Source organism: Pimephales promelas, chromosome 5 (genome assembly GCF_988280905.1).
Source record: "Pimephales promelas chromosome 5, fPimPro1.hap1.1, whole genome shotgun sequence".
In the NCBI taxonomy this organism is placed as follows: domain Eukaryota; kingdom Metazoa; phylum Chordata; class Actinopteri; order Cypriniformes; family Leuciscidae; genus Pimephales; species Pimephales promelas.
Window position 1 is genome coordinate 18,801,713 of NC_142773.1, and position 21,258 is coordinate 18,822,970.

The following is a 21,258-nucleotide window of genomic DNA, read 5'->3' on the forward strand; positions in this document are numbered from 1 at the left end:
TAATAATCCAGAACCCAGCCTAAGCTGTCGTATTATACATGGAGTGGGTATAGATGGAGTTAGCATGGAAATGCTAATAGAGCATTTCTATGATGGCTTTGTTGACCAAAAACTATTGCTTTTGCATGATACATTTTAATATATCACTAAGAATCAATATTAGCAACTATATGGATTCTATGGAAGCTTATTTCTGCCACTGAACAACAAAGTAAAAAAGGTAAATACAATATTTTATTTCACAATTGTGACTTTTTTTTCATTTTGAAATTCTGACAATATTTTTTTTATATTTTTACAAGGCCGTTCCATTTGTGATCTCCTGTGTGAACGTGAACGTGAAATGACCCAGAAGTGACCCGCATGCGCAGAAGAGTACTCAACGGTCAACAACGTCACATGTTGTTTACGGAAGTAGCTAAATGGATGTCAACAGTGGAGCTTGTTTAGCAATATTAAAATTATTTTCACAACAGAGCCAGCACACTTACAATCTTCTCGTTATAAGAAGAAAATTAAACAGAGAAACGTGTGGGTGCGGAGTCGCAGCCGGGAGTGGTGGGATACTGATGTGAGTGGCCAACGCATTCTCATCCTTTAGCGTCATATAGAACGCTATATGACAAAACGGCGCTATACTGCGCACATGGCACCCGTTATCGTTAATATAACACACGCTGTGATGGTTAGGTAGGTTTAGGTGTGGGTTAGGGTAGGGTAGTCTCATATTACGCTAAAGGATTTATGACGCCTTGGGTTCGCGTGAATATTAACGATAAAGGGTGCCATGTACGTAGTATAGCGCCGTTTTGTCAAATAGCGTTCTATGTGACGCTAAAGGATGAGAATGGGCTGGCGTGGCTTCACTGGTACAGAATTCATCAGTAACTTCCGAATGACCAGATCCACCTTCGATTATGTTTGTGAGTGCTTTCGATCAACTCTGTCACGGGAAGAGACACGTCTGCGGCGGCCCATAACAGTGCAGAAACGCGTTGGAGTTGGAGTGTATTGGCTAGCTACAGGTGCGTGCAATGACGTGCGGGTCGGATATGTGTGACATGGCCGTTCAGATTGAAGTCGCATTTCAAACGATCGGATACATATCGGATTTGGACCACATACCCAAGTGGCCTGGGTCGCATTTGAAAAGATCGGATCTGTGTCATTCAGACTGTCATGAAAAGATCAGATACAGGTCGCATAAGGGCAAAAAAATCGGAATTAGGTTATTTCAGCCTGCAGCGTAAACGTAGCCTAAGAGACCAGAAAGGTTTGACCTAAAAATATCAAAATTCAAACTACTGAGGTAACAAAGACACCTACATCTTGGATGCCCTTGAGGTAAGCTAAAACATATCAAACATTTATTTCAAAGTGAACCATCCCTTTAAAACACTTGTGTCTTTCCCTGTCTGGGGCTTGAAAGTGTCAGTTGCGTAGCTGTCTATGATGGTACAGAAAGATCTCAGATTTAATCAAAAAGATCTTCATTTGTTACATGAAGATTAAAGTCTTACGGGTTTGGAACGACATGTGGGTGAGTGATTAATGACAGAGTTTTCATTTTTGGGTGATCTCTTCAACTAAACCTTAAACTATTAGAACATTTTTGTTGGTGGAAATAGCATTCGAGATGAAAAACTTAAAATACAAACATAAATATTACCTTGGCAAATAACTAAAATAAGTGTAAGCACCAAAATTACTAACTGGAATTAAAAACTACAAAAATTAAACTAAAATAATAAAAAATATATATGAAGAGTTCAGATGCAAAAGCCTCTAAATGCCATTTGAAATTTTCTTCTAAAATGACCATTTTTATCAAGCTTGTATATTTAAGTTCAGTAATTTCACTTAAATGGCAATGAAGATTACCTATTAATTGTCATTTAAGTGAAATTACTGAACTTAAATATACAAGCTTGATAAAAATGGTCATTTTAGAAGAAAATTTCAAATGGCATTTAGAGGCTTTTGCATCTGAACTCTTCATATATATATATATATATATATATATATATATATATATATAAATCAAACCTAAATAGTAATATTTAATAAATACAAAAAAATAAAAATAAATACACACACACACAAAGAAATCGAACACAAAAAAGAAATCAAGTTTCCAGTCCTATCAAAGTTCATGTATATCTTTGAAGCAAACTCCAACTAGAAATAATGTCAATAACCAAACATTAATCAACCTAATATAAGTAGTCCAAAGTAGATGACTTTACAAATGAATTAATAAGGGTTTTACTGAATAATTTATGGGCTTCACAGTTCTTCGTTTAAACCCTTTGGAATGTTGGCCTGGTTTACTTTCATTGTAAGTATGTCATTATAACAGATTATTGTTTAAAAGAAAAACTGAGGGATGAGTCTAAATTCATTTCTGTGGTAATAGACATTATGCCACAAATGCTGTTGATCAAGCTTAACTTTTACTGAAGCCAGAACAATCCATTAAGAGAATTGCCGCACATAATGAACGATATTATAAATGAGTATAACAGAATAGAATGACGCACTATTTAACAGAAATGGCATGGAGGCGTAAGGGAAAGGGGGCACTAATTGAAATAAACTTTCTAATATAAAAGAAACAGGGACGCTAGTTTTATTGCAAAACCATCACTTCCAGATTGAGTTGTATAAGATACACTGAGAGCAAAAGATAAGACAGTTTGTTTAACAAAACTCTCAGAAGAAAAGAACACAGCAAAAGTAGGACGCTCAACTCCCTTTGGCGCATACACACAAAATAGTTTTATTCCAAAACCTTTCGTTTGTTTATGCTGTATGCTCCCTGCATAGGCAACTGCCTAGATTTTGGGAATACACAGGCAGCAACACTGCATCTCACAGAAATAGTCAGCCCATTCTCACCCCCAAGGCGTCACTTAACTGACGCCTTGGGAAGCATTTGGACATGCTTCAACATCTGACGCTTTAGGCGCCCTTTAGCGTCAGTTAGATTACGCCCTAGGATCGCGTGTACCCTACCCCCACCCCACACCTAAACCTAACCGCGTCCTCTAACTGACGCTTTCCTTTAGCGTCAGTTAGATGACGCCGTAGGATCGCGTCATGTAAGTGACGCTAAAGGGCACCTAAAACGTCAAATATTGAAGCATGGTCAAAGGTGACGCCTTGGGGTGAGAATGCGTTGAAATAGTGGAAGCCCAAGTTTGACATTTGCATGTTGTTAAGCTAACTAGATAAGAAACTAAAATAATTGGCGCATACAAATATTAGGTACTTTTTTTAAATAATTCCCATCCCAATCAGCCTCTCTTCACACAGTTTTATTTTTTTTTTACTAACATATGTGATATAATTTGAAAGAACTCAACTTTTAATGAAACATCAGCCAGTTAAACATTATTATTACTATTAAAGAGCCCCTATCATAGCATTTGAAATGTTCCTATTTTTGTTTTAGGAGTTCCCAAAAACAGTTTAACGTGCATGCAAGGATAAAAAACACTTTATTTGTCTTATAATATGCATTTATTTTTAACTGATTTGCTCAACAACTCTCAAATGATTCGTTCGACAATTCATTTTCCCAAACACCTCCTTTGAGTGACGCGAATCTGCGGCGATTGGTCAAATGACCCAGTCAGTTGTTATTGGTAAACCGTAGGCAGAGATTATCGGAAACGGAACGCCCATAACCAGGATTATAGCTTGTCAAGTGTTGAAAATTGTATATAGTGTTTGAACAAACGTGTCAGAAAAAGTGCACTTTCCACACGGTCCCTTACTCGCGTCTCCGTCAAGAGCGAGCTTTCCCGGCGATACTCACATTGTGGCGGCTTTTGAGGGACAGTGCTTATTATATACAGCGAAGTCATATTTGGCTAAGTCGTTTAGGAGGTAATTGCCATTTTTCAATGAATGTCTGGTGAATATCAAAAACAAAACTAACTTTACCCCGCTTAGAAGCTGCGCGGAGTGTACACAACACACACAACACAAAACTATATTGTGCATGCTACAGAAAACATAACAGCAAACATTATTAATATTACTCACAGATTGTGATTCGGAGGAGGACGAACCTGATCCATAAACACTGGATACTGAGCCCTCCTTCAGGAACAACCGGCTTGCGAATACACATTTGAATTCATTCATGTTTTTGAATGATTCGTCATTAAAATTATGTGAACACAAGGTTCGGGCTATACTGTTGTGGTATCGTTGCTAATATGAACTCTGACCACTGATTCTTCACATGCTCGTCCCTGGACAATGGAAACAAGTGGCTGAACTGTCTTTGCAATGTAGAACACAGCGTATTCTCGACATGACGCTATTCAGCTGAAGTATTTTAATGTGTTCTAGACGTCACTTCAAGTCTGCGTGCGCAGTTGTTGGGAGCGGCCAATGACCTCTCTACGTTACGATGTAACAGCTAATGACTCGTTTCAAAAACAATTCATTTCATAGACTCAGAGTCGACTCTCACTTTTGAAAGACAATAACTTACGGTGCACTTTTAGATATAAATCTTTGCAGGATGTTTTCATTCCCTTAGAGCTATATTCCACACTACATGAACAGTCATTTTCAAAAATCCATGATAGGTGCTCTTTAACTTTAGTAATTAGAACAAAATAAAGCATGCTAATGTCTGACAGGCTGCTGGGCTCATGAATATTGATCAAGTTGTTGGAACTGATTTGCTGCAGTCAAAACGTGAAGTGTGACTTTGTAAGCGCCAGCCAATGGGATTGACACTAGTGCATTATGGCTAATATATATTATTTAGTCACCGTGCAAAATGCAATTGAATATGTGTGTTATGTGCAGTGCATTCTGGGAGTTTCTTCTCTGTGTAGTTTCCCTCTTACATACTGGGGTTAAAAACATCTCTTGGTCAGACAAAACAGACTGGAACTGAACTGCCACACCAATCATTTCCCCACCTTACACACACACACACACACACACACACACGCACACATACTGCCCTTTTCAATATGCAGTGCTGGCAGTTTCTCTGTGTTGTCAACCTTGACTTACTTTGAAGAGGTCAGACACAGAGTTAGGTTCCCTTCACTACTCATTTAGATTTCAGGAGAGAAGAGAATTGAGAAGAGGAGAAGAAAGGCAGAGGAAAAGAATGAGAAGTAAACAACAGATAAACCAAAGTGGACAACAGCAATAAAAAGAAATCAAAGATCTTTCTATCCTTTATCAGTGATAATGTAACATGTTTTTAACCCTATATGTGAAACTGAATCTCTTCCTAGTGTGGAAACCATGCATGGTTCAGCACGGTTTGGAACGCCTCGGGTTCGGAACCACACGAGAGTGAGTAAATAATGATTTGTTTTATTTTTGGGTGAAGTATTTCTTACTAATAGAAGTTTCAAGGCTTGACAGAATAAGAAGGCTTTATATAGCTGATATAGTTTTAAAAAATGAAATCAACACCAACTGTTGTTGAACTACTTTATAAATAAAAGTAGCTTGCCGTTTCCTCTTCACTTGGTGAGAAGAATCAATGAATGAGAATGAGAATCACTACACTGTCTCCCTGCAATGAAATATATTGCAATAGTATGGCCATATGCTATGTCTGCGGTACATTTTAGGTTTAATTTACATTTTTGACTTTAACATGTCAGAATATACAGACACTTTTATTGGGTAAAGAAATGGGGTTTTGCCTCCAAGGATTTCAAACAACAATAAATGGTCTTTACACGAAACAAAGTACAGTTTGGATGAACCTGCAAAGGCTGAATATCAGCATTAATTGGTCAGATGCAATACTTTTGTTGTGGTGTGTCTGTGTGTGTGGGTGTGTTTATATGTACACTCATTGCCACGGCCTCAGGGATATTCATTTTGCCTTGTTTTCCTGATGCATTGATCCTACGTGGTTTCCCACAATGCCTCAACGTGTGTTTGTGTCTGTGTGTCTCGGTTCTAGGTGGTATTGGGTTTGTTCATTGCCACAGGTATAAAATATGAATACAATAAATACTGAGAAGGAAATCTTTCTGAAATCTATAACCAGGTGCAAAACAACAAATTTGTGTCCTTTGTGAAATCTGAAATACAGCATAAAGTGAAGAAATCAGAGCAAGCCCCAACATATTTGATGTTTTAAAGAATAGTTCACAGCAAAATGTTACATTTTTTACTCAACCACTGTTTCAAACCTGCATGCTGTTAATATAGTGCACAAGTGGATCCCTTTTATGATACTTTTATGGTACGTTTAGTGTCGACATTCACTATAAGCTTGTTTTATTGCAAGAGATGGGTGGTGATTCTTCTGTAATTTTTAATTTTGTGTTCCAGAGAAGAATAACCGCATTTATGTGAGGCTAAATAAATAAAATAAAACGTGTAATCATTTCAATTTTGAAAGGGAGTGTAGCTAAAGGGATCACATTAGCATATTAAAATGATTTCTGAAGGATCATGTGACACTGAAGACTGGAGTAATGATGCTAAAAATTCAGAATTTCATCACAGGAATAAATTACATTTAAAAATTAAAGCTGCAAGCAGCATTCATCGGGGTTCAAGCACTTAAGGCCTTTAAGCACAAAAGCAGCCAAAGACATTCATTTTATTTAGTAAGACCATTACTGGCAATTTACCATAGGGAATATATATATATATTTAAGATTTTTAACAGTTATAGCGCCACCTATTGTCCGATCTCCATATAACTTTGCAGGCCTGTTAATGATGTTATGGCACATATGCTCACCAATTATCGTGAAGTTCTGAGTTTTTGTTTATGATTTATAGGCTTTTGAATTTATTTTGCCACGCCCATTATTTAAATGACACGTTTATTGCCAACCAAATGCAAAAGTTTAACTTTTTCTGATAATTATTGATCACGAGAGTTCAGAGAAAGTTACCTGTGAAACTTTCCGGACGGCTTCGCCGCTGATCACCAGACCCTGCGCGAATGTTCTGGCTGCAATAACCGTGCGTGTGACTTTGGTCTTCATCTCTCTGGGAGTGTCTCCAAAGGGCTTCAGCGTTTCTGACTGCTTGGCTACACACTCCAGATACTCCTCTCCAATACTGTACTGAGGGTTTAAGGCTTTAAAGAGTCTTTCCAGCAGACGGGCCCAGAATTCATTCAGAGCCTCCTCGAGATTGAGGTTGCTCCCTCGATAGTAGCGCCGGAGGTCTGAGTACAGATCCTGAAACACCTTTGTGATTTGAGAGAAGAGAGGTCCAAATCCACTCTGGAAAGAAGTCTGGAGTGATGCTTCAGAACGATTCAACAGCTCCAAGAAATAATCTGGAAGCACACACACAAAAATATTGGAGCAGCGATTCAACTTTGGAAAGCTCAAGGGCCACACTCTAAATAAAAATGAAAAAAACAACAACATTGGTCTGGTTTCACAGACAGGGTTTAGACTAAGCCAGGATCTGGCCTTAGTTCAGTTAGGACAGACAGTATAATATGAGCAATATTTTACATAAAAAATATATATATATATATATATATATATATATATATATATATATATATTACAGTATCTATCAAATTAATCTATGTTAAATTATATTTATGTGTGTTGTCCATTAATGGATACATTTAGATTTAATTGCAATAAATCACATAACCATGTACTCATTATAATAAGTCAAGTAAATGACATAATCAAGCTATTTATTTTATGGCACTTCATCTCATTTGATTATTTCCGTATTTGGGGGGATTTTATGGATGCACCCAAAATATAATGTTATTTACAACAAATGAACCAAATTAAATGAAACTGTAGGACTAATTGAGTATGTTTTACAAGAAAACATCATTTCTTCTTTTACGAAAATGTAAATGTTTAATTCAATGTTACTTAGTAATTATTTGTGAAATTTACAAGCAATTTCAGACCATTTTTTTCTCTCAAGTTCTTCAGTTAAAAAAAACTATTTCAACTAGTTGCCAAGACAACACCTCTCATTTTGATTCAGTTTAACCTAATGCACTAAAATAACAAATGATACAGTATTAAAAATGAAAAAACAAACAAACATGAAAAATGACTAAAACTTGAACTAAAATGCAATCAGAAAAATAGAAGCTAATATTAATAAAAACTATAATATCTCAATTATACTAAAATTAAAAGAACTAATAGAATTAAAAGCCAAAACATCTCAAAACAGTAATGCATTATAAATCTGATTAGATGAGGCACTATTAAGAATTCAGTGTCACAAATCAATTATAGCAGTAGCATAGAGGTACATACACTTTTTCTCTATATATAATATTGGGGTGCAAGCTCGGATATAGTCTTTTTGCAATAAATAAATAAATAAATAAAATAAAAAATTAAATAATTGATTAATAAAAAAAAAACAATGAAATAAATGAGAACTCATTTACCAGAATCCTTCATTATTTAGCTAAAGTTATTTATTCCCCACACAAATTCACCAGACACTTTGAAACACATCTATATACACATATCTATCTCTCTCTCTCTCTATCTCTCTCTCTATCTCTCTCTCTCACACTCTCACACACACACACACACACACACTTACTCGCATGCAAAAATGTTCTTAGAGAAAGTCAATTGTTATGTAACCCAGTGATATCATCAGCTCACAATAACCCAGTCACACATCAATAAATCACACATTTATGAATGACAGTAAACCGACACAACTGACATGTGACGTGACAGTAACAACATGGCGAACGTATACTGTACGTCTGAATTTCATTCACACTACCCATATTTATACTATAGAGCGTACTTTTTAACGGCCGTGAAGTAAATTCAAATGTAGAGGTGATCTCAGATTTTACTATCCTTTTTTTTTTTTACAAAGATTTTACAAAGTATATTAAACCTGTACACACACACACGCACACACAATTAATAACGATGAGCCCTAACAAGGTCAAAATTAATCTTCCTAAATCCTATACAATTTCTATTCCTACATCTTATGTGTGTGTGTTCAGAGATCTTCCCTACATTGCACCAATGGGATTATCTCTACAAATACTTTCATGATGAAATACAGAGCAGTGTGCTAAATAAGACCTCTTTGTGCCCTACATCTGATTAAGTTCACATTAATCATAATTTTGAAATGGCCCAACAAATGTTATATAAAGGATAGTGCACACAGACTTGATGAAGAATTTCAAAACCTCCATATTAAGCAGATCATTGACCATTAAGTTTTTCCAGCTGTCTTTTCTTGTTGAAATGAATGTTCCTGGATTCTAAATCCCATCACATTCACATTCCCCTGCACTGTGAGGATCCCACATTCATTATCTCTCTTCACGCTTCAATGGACACTTTTCTCACCTTTCATATTTTTATTTAATAGCCTTTCCAAAGTATGTTACCACTGATCCAGGTGAGCCTTCACTCCCTGTCGCTCCGAATGCAGGTTTTTAAAGTCTGATTCATAACATGACAGTCCGCAGCAGAAATCGTACTGTCCTTGCATATTTGTTCATTCTTTACTATAAAGGCATAACAATAGTTTTGATTAAAAAAATGAATTAATATGAAAATGTACAAGTGAGACACATATACTGTATGTAATCAAAACTATTGTTATGCCTTTATTTATACATACACACTCACCTAAAGGATTATTATGAACGCCATACTAATACTGTATTTGACCTCCTTTAGCCTTCAGAACTGCCTTAATTCTATGTGGAATTGATTCAACAAGGTGCTGAAAGCATTCTTTAGAAATGTTGGCCCATATTGATAGGATAACATCTTGCAGTTAATGGAGATTTGTGGGATGTAGATCCAGGGCACGAAGCTCCCGTTCCACCACATCCCAAAGATGCTCTATTGGGTTGAGATCTGGTGAGTGTGGGGGCCATTTTAGTACAGTGAACTCATTGGCATGTTCAAGAAACCAGTTTGAAATGATTCGAGCTTTGTGACATGGTGCATTATCCTGCTGGAAGTAGCCATCAGAGGATGGGTACATGGTGGCCATAAAGGGATGGACATGGTCAGAAACAATGCTCAGGTAGGTCATGGCATTTAAACAATGCCCAGTTGGCACTAAGGGGCCTAAAGTGTGCCAAGAGAACATCCACCTCACCATTACACCACCACCACCAGCCTTCACAGTGGTAACAAGGCATGATGGATCCATGTTCTCATTCTATTTACGCCAAATTCTGACTCTATCATCTGAATGTCTCAACAGAAATTAAGACTCATCAGACCACGCAACATTTTTCCAGTCTTCAACTGTCAAATTTTGGTGAGCTCTTGCAAATTGTAGCCTCTTTTTCCTATTTAGAGAGGAGATGAGTGGTACTCGGTGGGGTCTTCAACTGTTGTAGCCCATCCGCCTCAAGGTTGTGTGTGTTGTGGCTTCACAAATGCTTTGCTGCATACCTCGGTTGTAACGAGTGGTTATTTTAGTCAAAGTTGCTCTTCTATCAGCTTGAAACAGTCGGCCCATTCTCCTCTGACCTCTAGCATCAACAAGGCATTTTCACCCACAGGACTGCCGCATACTGGATGTTTTTCCCTTTTCACACCATTATTTGTAAACCCTAGAAATGGTTGTGTGTGAAAATCCCAGTGACTGAGCAGATTGTGAAATACTCAGACCGGCCCGTCTGGCACCAACAACCATGCCACGCTCAAAATTGCTTAAATCACTTTTCTTTCCCATTCTGACTTTCAGTTTGGAGTTCAGGAGATTGTCTTGACCAGGACCACACCCCTAAATGCATTGAAGAAACTGCTATGTGATTAGTTATTTAGATAATTGCATTAATGAGAAATTGAACAGGTGTTCCTAATAATCCTTTAGGTGAGTGTATATATATACTGTATATATATATATATATATATATATATATATATATACACTCGACGCGTCCATCCGCATGAACCCAAAGGTGTCTCTGCATTGCCTAGACACAGGTTACTACACACAATAGGCTTTTTTTCTCTGATTTTGAAAACTCTTCACGATCGAAGGGTTGGTGATTCCTGTAACATTCTGGTTTCCGGTCAATGACAAGAGTACTAATCAGCTGTCTCACGAACATAACCAGCACATTTATCCCCACATAGCAAAGCAATAACACAGCGAGGGAGAAGCACTAAGTTACATGAAGAAATCCAACTACATATTTTACACCACTGGGAAAAGTCACTACTCACTGTGTGTATGGCTAGCTACTAGGTTTCTGTGGCTTCTCTTTAAATGTAGTGACGAAACACGCTCTGTAGCGCCGTTTGTTCACGTTTGGCTATAATAGAAACATGACGTCACAATATGTCGACCTGAAAGGGGTGTCCACAGTTCTGTAGATATAAATGTCTCATTCTAAGGTAATAAATACATTAAGGTTCATTGAGTAAGGTCTTTATACACCACTGAACACAGTTATGGATCTCATATTGCATTTCTATCATTAGATCTTCAGAAATATTACACATTGAACTTTTAAGTGTTTGATTTTTATTTATTTTTTCTTGGGTCAATGTATCAGTGGAACATCCTGACTTTAAATAAAGAGAAACTGATATCAGAAAAAAAAGGAAGGCCGTGAAAGGTATATCCTCGGTTCTTTATATTCCTGTCACACTGGTCTGACCCTCCATCCCCTCACTACACCCCTCTCTCCCTCTCCCTCTCCTCCATCTATCTCTCTGACAGGCGTGCAGGCGTAATTATATCAGCGGCGTCGTAACAGAACACGCGGGCTGTTAATTTGCGGCCGAGTCCGTGATGGAGAGACAAGCAGCTGGGGACCACAGAGTGATGGAATGAGAGGAGAGAGAGGGGGAAGCGATGAAAGGAAGAGAGGGATTTGGATGTGATTACATGTAATTGTATTTGTGCATTCTGACAAAGTGCTGAATGGCTGATTTAAGGTGTACCAGCCCTCCCTCATTTTATTCAATATTTTAAATTAATGCTCACAGAGACATTTGAAGCTGTATTGGAAAGGACCTTTCATAGAAGCAATATGTACTTTAGCAAACCCACTACTACTAAAGGCCAGTTCACAGCAAAAACATTAACTATAACAATAACTGGGCGATAATCTATAGTAAGTGCACTCTGCAGTTTTGTCATCCGCTACTTTAAATGCTAAAGCTCTTTAATGACACTATTATTCATCATCTGGACAAAATCAATCAGAACATAACCCTCAGTATCATTCCTCTGTGTCGTTATTTCAATAATGGTGTATGGACTTCACTATTCTCCTAGAATTAGAATAATTATCAAAACTTGGTTACTTGACAGTGGTTGTATACATTATTCAGTTTAAAGGTGCAGTATGTAATATTGGCAACTAGTGGTTGAAATTGGTACTGCAGTCCAGATTCAAAATATTGTAGAGGGTTGTTTCTCTCGTCATCGGACTCGGCGCTTACATGGGTTGCCAGACTGAAAACATGCAACAGGAATGAGCGCAATTGACAAAAGAAAGTGACATTTATGGAAACTAAAAATGTTTAGATGAGCATTAATATGTCAGAGGCCCACACAGAAGAAAATGAATTGTTGAATAAAGTAGTTATTTTTGTTTTGTTTTTTTTGTGCACACAAAGTATTCTCATCGCTTGATAAACTTAAGGTTGAGCCACTGTAGTCACTTGGACTATTTTAAACATTGTCTATACTAACTTTCTGGGCCGACAAGTTTCAATTACAATAGAAGCCTATTGGAGGAGTGAGACAGCTCTCAGATTTAATCAAAAATATCTTAAAGGGATACTTTAGGATTTAGCATTAAGCTTTGTATTAGTAGAAAATCAGTAGTATTTTCAAATTATCGTGCTTTCCACCCTTATATCCACCTTTTTTTTTTTTTGTCTGGAAAAAAACCCTCAGATGATGCAAAAATCGTCATTTTGCGTCTTTGGAGGATTTTTAGCCAGAGGCTAAAGACTACAGCCAGTAGAAGGAGCTGTTCTGCATGTTTTCAACATGGGATCTCACTCACAGAATGAACACATAGTGTCAGCCATTTTATTTGGGAGCTAAGCTATCAGGCTAGCTAGCTGTGGAGAAAGCTGAGAAGTAAGGGTTACCATTCATCCTTTTTTCCCATTGAGAACGTACAAAATATCCGGGATTCAGCTTTTGCTTACTGCAGTTGCCATTCTTTGTTTACATGCACACCTTTTGTTTCAATCTAACTGAATTCATTCTGATTGGTGAATCTGAATGTAGTGTTTACATAAACACTAAACAACTGATCGGATGATGTGCGTTTTAATATTGGTAAGAAAATTCCCGCTCCTCTGAGAGATATGAGATCGGTGTGTCTCACAGGTGTCGCTCATCGGTAATCATCCAAAATACATTTTCTGGATTTTCTCAGTCTAGAAAGCTCCAAATTCAAAAATACTTTCACATTTCTTCTACATAATCTACATGATCCATTTCAAACACACATTAATTTTTCCAGGGATGAAGTATCCCTTTAATTTGTGTTCCGAAGATGAACGAAAGTCTTACAGGGTTGAAACAACATGTGGATGAGTAATGGGCTATATGCACGCATAAGTTCCGCATTTGACGTAAGGATGCTCGTCCATTTCCGGTTGTGGAGATTAAAGCGGAGGAAAACCGAGGAAAACGGGATTATGGCAGAGTCTTCAAAATGTACTGTCCTTCCGTCTTTGAAACGAAACGTACATACGTTTAGATGTAATTTTATATATAGTTATGTTTATTTAATATAATTTTAAAAAGAAGCATAAACACAACGAGGGGTGTCTGTTTAATCTGTTTTTGTGACTAACGTTTCTTTAGTATAACCATGGAGTATAAATTTCAATATATATTCTCGGTATTGCATTGGACTCTACGATCGGCGGAAGTTATCGAGCATCCTTAGACCTTCACCGGAAATACCGCCGTGCATAGAGCCCATTACTGACAGATTTTTCATAACCCTTTAATGTAAAATTAATTGAAATTTTAAGAAACTTGACCCTTACACAACAACACAAGCACACACACACACACACACTTTTTCCACTTGTCCTGTGAAAGGCCGCAGGGTCCATCACATAAACTCAAGAATTCTGATTGGGTGTTAAACCCAGCGGCCAAGCAGAGCCACAGCTGAAAGGTCATGTTCTTCACCTACAGGTCTGTCTACACCTACTGTAGTATCAGAGATCATTTGGAATGTACATGAACTTCAGTAGCTTAATGGTCACAGACGAGCTCTTTAAAGCCTCCTACAGTGGAGCTTGTAAACTCTAGCTCTGTCTGAAGGGTCTTAAATCAGTCAGTACACCAGCTGTGGCCTGAATCTCCTCCTGATAACATGGATGTCAACCGAATCTCCACAGGTGCACACACACAGGTGGACATACTGTATCAATGGAGCCTATGGTACTATACACTAATGTTCAAAACTTTGAGGTCAGTAAGATTAATCCTTTTATTCAGCACGGATGCATTAAATTGATCAAATGTGACAAGACAAAATGTTGTTCTTTTGAACTCTCTGTTCATTAAAGGGTTAGTTCACCCAAAAATGAAAATTAAGTCATTAATTACTCACCCCCATGCTGTACCAACCCCGTAAGACCTTCGTTCATCTTCGGAACACAAATAAAGATATTTTTGATTGAATCTGAGAGCTGGATCAGTCCTACATAGACAGCCTGAGGGACTGCCTCTTGACGGCCCAGAAAGTCATTAAAAGAAAAGGTTTAAATATTCCATGTGCCTACAGTGGCTCAACTATAACTTTATCAAGCGACGAGACTACTTTTTGTGTGAAAAAAAACGTAAATAACGACTTTATTCGACTTTCCATTACTTCCTTATGGGCGCATGCGCGAGAACTGAGACGAGACCGTTCTTCTTCGACTACTTTTTGTTACCGGCTGCTCACCGCTTAGGAGTTTTACCGCCCCCTACCGTATAAGATGACGTACTGATATAGCCGGAGGCGCAAAACGTTCTGTTTACAAGCAGTACGTCATCTTATACGGTAGGGGGCAGTAAAACTCCTAAGCGGTGAGCAGCCGGTAACAAAAAGTAGTCGAAGAAGAACGGTCTCGTCTCAGTTCTCGCGCATGCGCCCATAAGGAAGTAATGTAAAGTCGAATAAAGTCGTTATTTACGTTTTTTTTTCGCACAAAAAGTAGTCTCGTCGCTTGATAAAGTTATAGTTGAGCCACTGTAGGCACATGGAATATTTAAACCTTTTCTTTTAATGACTTTCTGGGCCGTCAAGAGGCAGTCCCTCAGGCTGTCTATGGAAAAGTGATCCAGCCCTCAGATTCAATCAAAAATATCTTTATTTGTGTTCTGAAGATGAACGAAGGTCTTACGGGGTTGGTACAGCATGGGGGTGAGTAATTAATGACTTAATTTTCATTTTTGGGTGAACTAACCCTTTAAAGACTTGTAAAAAACAATATGACGATTTCCACAAAATTATGTTTTTACCGTATTTATTATCAAAAAAATGCAGCCTTGGTGAGCAAACTTCTTTCAAAAAACATTTTAAAATCCCAAGATTTTGAATGCTAGTGTTCAGAGCGAAGCAAAAGGCAATAAGCAATAAGGGTGGAGGGTTGTGATCCATAAAAAAGGTAATTCATCGCCATGGATTTGTTTTAGTATTTATACAGTATATCTCCAATTAACAAGAAAACTATTCATGTTTAAGGTTTTCACCCAAACATATATGTACAGCACTTTAGCCAGAAACCAATTTGGTGTTTGGAGAATGAAGGAGTATAATAGTCTTGATAGTCTTTTGAAAGTCTTTATCTATTACTTCCATTTAGCTTTATATCAACATGTGGCCAAATGTATGTGTTCGAGTCTGATACGTTCAGAAACCCTCCCCTACAGCGAGAAGCCACTCAAATGCCTAAAAACTACTGAGAATCTCCTCACCCTTACAGAGAATCCAGCAACCAGCATTCACACACACACACACACACACACACACATATCGAGACCCATACTTAACCTCCTAAAACAGACTCATAACAGCTCATTATGCTCTAACTTTTAGCTGTGATCCTAAGAAGACAAAACAAACTCTCTAGGAGACAAACCTTTCAACACATAAAGAAACAAACCCAATCGTTCACATACCTGACGACAGATACAACTAAACAGACAGTAAAAGAGGAGGAGTGCTGTATGAAAGGATTATTTACATGTCCTAAGGATAGAAAGATGATGGGTGGATGAAAGACAGACAGAAAGATAGAACTGACAGATAGATAGAAAGATAGAATTGATGGATGGATGGATGGATGGATGGATGGATGGATGGATGGATGGATGGATAGAAGCTATTAAACTAAACCAGAAAAATGTGAGAGAAAATTAAATCGATGTAGAAATGACAACAGCCCTTGAGATTTACAATTTAAAGACTTGGCCCTAGGTTGCTGTAAATTGATCTCTTTTGCAGTTAGTAAGGGGTGAAAACTGGAAACAAATGTTAGCGTCTTTGACAGCATGCAGGATTCAGAGAGGCTGTTTTATAATGTCTATAATAAATATTGTCACATTTTACACTGTTACTGATTTAAGTCTTTCAAATCTTGCATAAATAGCTACACATAAACACGCATGCACGCACGCACACACACCCTGGGTATAATCCACCATCACTGCTTACTGTCCTGCCAAGCATAATGCATGCTGGGAAACACACACTGACCAGATCTCCTCCCTGTGCAACAGCACTTGGGAAATAATCACAGTTTAAGCATTCTCACCACAAACACACTATATTATGTGTGTGTGAGAGAGTGTGTTTATACACACACAGATTCCTGGATGGTGAGCTGGCAGAGACATGCTTTAAACCCCAAAATTGGCACTTATGAACTCCAGAACAACAGAGACACTGACTTTTTTCAGTACCTAAGTCACCAACTGTACAAAAAAAAAAAAAAAAAACAGTAGAAGAGAGAGATTTTATAAATATTTTTTCAGCTTTTAACATTCACATTCAACTAAACATTCTAGAGATTATTAAATCTTTGAAAAGCGTTATATATTATGTCTGTTCTCTACTCTACTTTTTTTGTTTTGCTTGCCAATAAAATTAATCAAATGCGACATTTGGCAAGGATCATGATTAGGATGCCAGAACTGCACAAACCCATCTGTTGACCTTTATTATTATTAATATACCTCTCAATGTCAAGAAATGCACTGGTCATGTTTTACATTTAAAATTCAAAATGTTTTACATTTATTTTAACTTCTGTATCACAATAACAAGAAATGCATTTTTATTTCTTTAAATGAGAATTTGAGAGGAAAATGCCCTTGAATGAAAATAATGTCACTAAGCAACAAAAGAAAAAAAAATGTTTTTGAATTGTTGAATTGTTTTTTAAAAAAGGCTTTGATTTCTTAATGCACAATATAATGTCTATTTTATTATTTTGTGAAAATTGCCCCCTTCAAAACTGCAAAACACACACATTTAACGCATGTACTGTAATTGTGTGAAGGACGATGTTATGATTGAGAAGTTGTTTATCTCTTACAGAAAGAGCTAATCAAAACAAATCTAACACCCACACACACCAATCTACACAAAAAGTATCTAAGCAAAAACAATGATTAAGATGCCTACACACACACACACAGAGAAAGAGAGAGAGAGAGAGAGAAAGAAATGATTATAAAGCAAGAGAAAGTAAGGAAAATATATATATATATGTGTGTGTGTGTGTGTGTGTGTGTGTTTGTGTGTGTGTGTAGGAAGGATGTAAAATGTTTCTCGCAGCCTTAAGGAGGAGCTGTGTTCTATGAGTGTTTCACTGTGTGAGTGAGCCCTTCCAAAGACTCCATTTGTCCATTATTTATTTCTAAAGAAACACAACAATGATTAAAAAGCTCCATTACCTTGTATCTTACGTTATCGCCCCGTAGAAGCAGTTTTTGCCATATTTTTTTTTTTTTACCGTATAGACAAAAATTACTGTATGGATGAATCCGGTGAAACTAACGAAAGTAAGCAAGCGCCATAACTGAGCTGTTGCTGGGTAGCGTTGTGCCATTGGCCCGCGATTTACGACTGTCACTAACGTTACAACATTACAACTTTTATAATGTCGAGTGGAAAAACATGTTCCGTTATAAATTGTTTCAATGGCGGCAGTAAAATTTCAATTTGGAAGAGAAAACATTGTGAGCTACATAAAATACCCCGAGTCGACTGCCCCTGTCTGGTGGTACAAGACGCGGACATTTGCGTATAATAACAATTATCTAATGACATAAGTAAAAAATATAATAAATATGTAATATAGTATTCAGCAAAATCTCCTCTCTAGCTATTTTTTATATTTAATTAACATGCTATGGTCATAAAATGGCTTTCCTGAGCTTAATAACGTTATGTGACATAATTGTTCTCCTGCTGTTATTTTGACCTCTTTCCATGGTTTAAAAACACTAATTGGTCAATATTATGTATACTTTCTAGCTGTACCTTACCCTTGCCTTTTGCAATGTGAAAATTAGATAAATAATGGACACAAATGAAAAACATGAATTCGTTAATTTGATGTCATTCATTTATTTATTGTTGCCAAATGGACAGATCTTTTTATAATTTCCTCGTTAGCTAACGTTAGCTTAGCAAGCTTGCCAAGCTATTTTTATAAATAATATTTATATAAAGTTTTTTGGGCTTGATCTCCATCTCTCCAAACACAATCACTGGTAAACAGCATGAATAATATCCACACTCACAGTATTCAGCAGGCTTGAGGGTAAGTGTACACACACACACACACACACACACACACACACACACACGCACACACACACACACACACACACACACACCATCTGTCTAATGCCATGGAGGTTGTAACTGTGTTACTCTGAGATATCAAGCACAGGTTTGTTGGGCACGCAAGCCACCCTCTTAGTAAAAAAGGTTCTATATAGAACCCCACGGTTCTTGACTCAATTTGTAAGAAGCCTTTATGCCAGTTCTAAAGAAGAAATCTCTTAAATGATTGCATAAAACTTGATTAAGTATGTTTACAAGCTATGTAATAATAGCTCTGTCAAAATAAAAGAAATTGCATTAAAACTACTTTTATCAATCAACTAATTCCATAACATGATGGGAACTCCCAAAGGGTTCTGTATTATGAAGTACCTGACAGAACCCTTTAAGGTTAAAACTGGCATAAGTGGCATCATTTTTTTCATAATTTTTCAACCTCATGATGGGAAGTGTAATGTAAAGAGACCCTTTTGTGTGATGTGACATGAGTGAGTTTCCTGACAGTAACTCACCGTCAAAGCTCTTGAAGTGGCCGCTGAGAGAAACCTGTAAGGAGCGTCCAGACTCCTTCACCTGTGTCTCAAACTCTATTCTGCTCAGGTTTAGGAGGTTCTCCTCCATTCCGGACGTGCAGCAGGTGTAACCCTGAGGACAGACCCGCAGGTGCTCACCTGAGAGGGACACAAGTATAACATCATCAGAAGTGCATTTAACTTTCTCCATCCATCCATCCATCCATCCATTCATTCATTCATTCATCATATAACCCATAATATCTCAGTAGCATTCTCTTATGGTGACCAAGGCCTCAAAAATACAGTAGAAACAGTAATATTGGAGAAAATATAATTACAATTTAAAATAACTGTGTTCTGTTTAAATCCATTTTAAAATGCAATGTATTCCCATGATGATCATTTTAATATGCTGATTTGCGGGTCAAGAAACATTACACATATATTATTGCTGTCAATCAATTAAAATAATAACTAATCACACATTTTTCTGTAATGAATGCACCTAACAAAGTTTCTAATATTTTTTTTTTATGTTGTGATACCGGTTATTTCACATTTAATATCCAAATGAATGTAGAAATAACATACAATTATTTTGTGTGTTAGTATATTTAAAATATTTGATCTAACAGGAAATATCCAGAAATTGAATGAACCTGACGTACATTAAACTTTATCTAACCTCATTTAAGACTGCTTACAAGGATACGCACTTTGGTGTTTTTTGTCCATTCAAATGCAAAAGAGAACTCAATATGATCTGAATGCGTCTGTGTGACAACTGAACAACACAGCACGGTTATATAATGGAGTACAAATGATTTTTTGAAGCGGCTGAACAGTAATTGAAAGTTTCCACTCAATCGACTGGTGAATTCACCCCTGTGTTATTGTTTTATAGAAGTGATGACCTGCTCAGTCGATATAAAAAATCTTTCTCTCTCTGTCCTTTCCAGTTTTCAGTGTTCAATGTTCTCTATTAACAGTTTGCAGCACAGTTGCATACAAAAAAGTGCAAAATAAATGTAATAATAAAATTATTATTCATGTATTATTATTTTAATCAGCTGTACAATTATTATTATGCATATTATTTTATTAACAATAATAAAACAAATAATAACAATGCACTTTATTGTTATATTGGTATTTTCTGTTATTAAATGATAAACATTATAAAACGGTTAGTTCCAATCCTTGATTCTGATTGGTCAAGAGCTGTGCTTTATTCACGATAAAACACGGCAATGACCGCTTCACCCAACGGTTCTAGTTATCACTGCGCCCTTAGCAACACCCTTAGCAACCACACATATACCAATGTGCAGTGAAATGCTTCGGTGACTGGTGTAGTGAAAAAGGTTGCAGCATATTTTAAACAAATCACCAAGACGGAACTCAACGCACCATCCGTGACTTCTACGGAACTGTCACGCCGAAAAAAATACGCGCTGCTGACGCTCTGCTAACGCGTGCGGTGTGAAACCGGCGTCAGAAGCTCCACAGGAGAAAAATATGGGATCATTAGCTATGTAGCGTTACGCGCGGGTCTGAACAGATTCCTGAATGATCCACCTTTGAGTTTGTCCTGGTGTCTGAAGAGACGCAGCGAATTCACCTCATCCAATAATGTTTTCGGTGGAGTCGTAAAGACAATAAGAAGAGAGGGTCGTGATGAAACACACACCGATTTCTACTAAAGATTTCAGCACCATAAACTGTCCGATGCGCTTAATCCCAACCTGTCACTATACCAGTCACCGAAGCATTTCACTGCCCATTGGGTTTGCTGCACGGTATTTTTTTCATTACGAGTCTTCTCGAATGTATTACATTTCAGCACTTCAGCATGACAGTTCGTATTTGTAGAAGTCTCTCCAAATTGTTCCTCAAACCACTTATCCATCGTCATGCCACCTATATAAATCGAAATTT

The 21,258-nt window shown here is 37.2% G+C and overlaps 1 protein-coding gene across 1 annotated transcript in view; it reads right to left on the minus strand.

Moving 5' to 3' along the window:
* gpc1b (glypican 1b) overlaps positions 1–21,258 on the minus strand; it is an 86,122-nt gene that overhangs the window by 16,247 nt on the left and 48,617 nt on the right. Inside the window, exons 2-3 of the mRNA XM_039657588.2 lie at positions 19,318–19,476; positions 6,909–7,300 (exon numbers count right to left, since the gene is read on the minus strand). Of these exons, the coding sequence (XP_039513522.2) occupies positions 6,909–7,300; positions 19,318–19,476 (551 nt within the window). The remainder of the gene's footprint in view (positions 1–6,908; positions 7,301–19,317; positions 19,477–21,258) is intronic.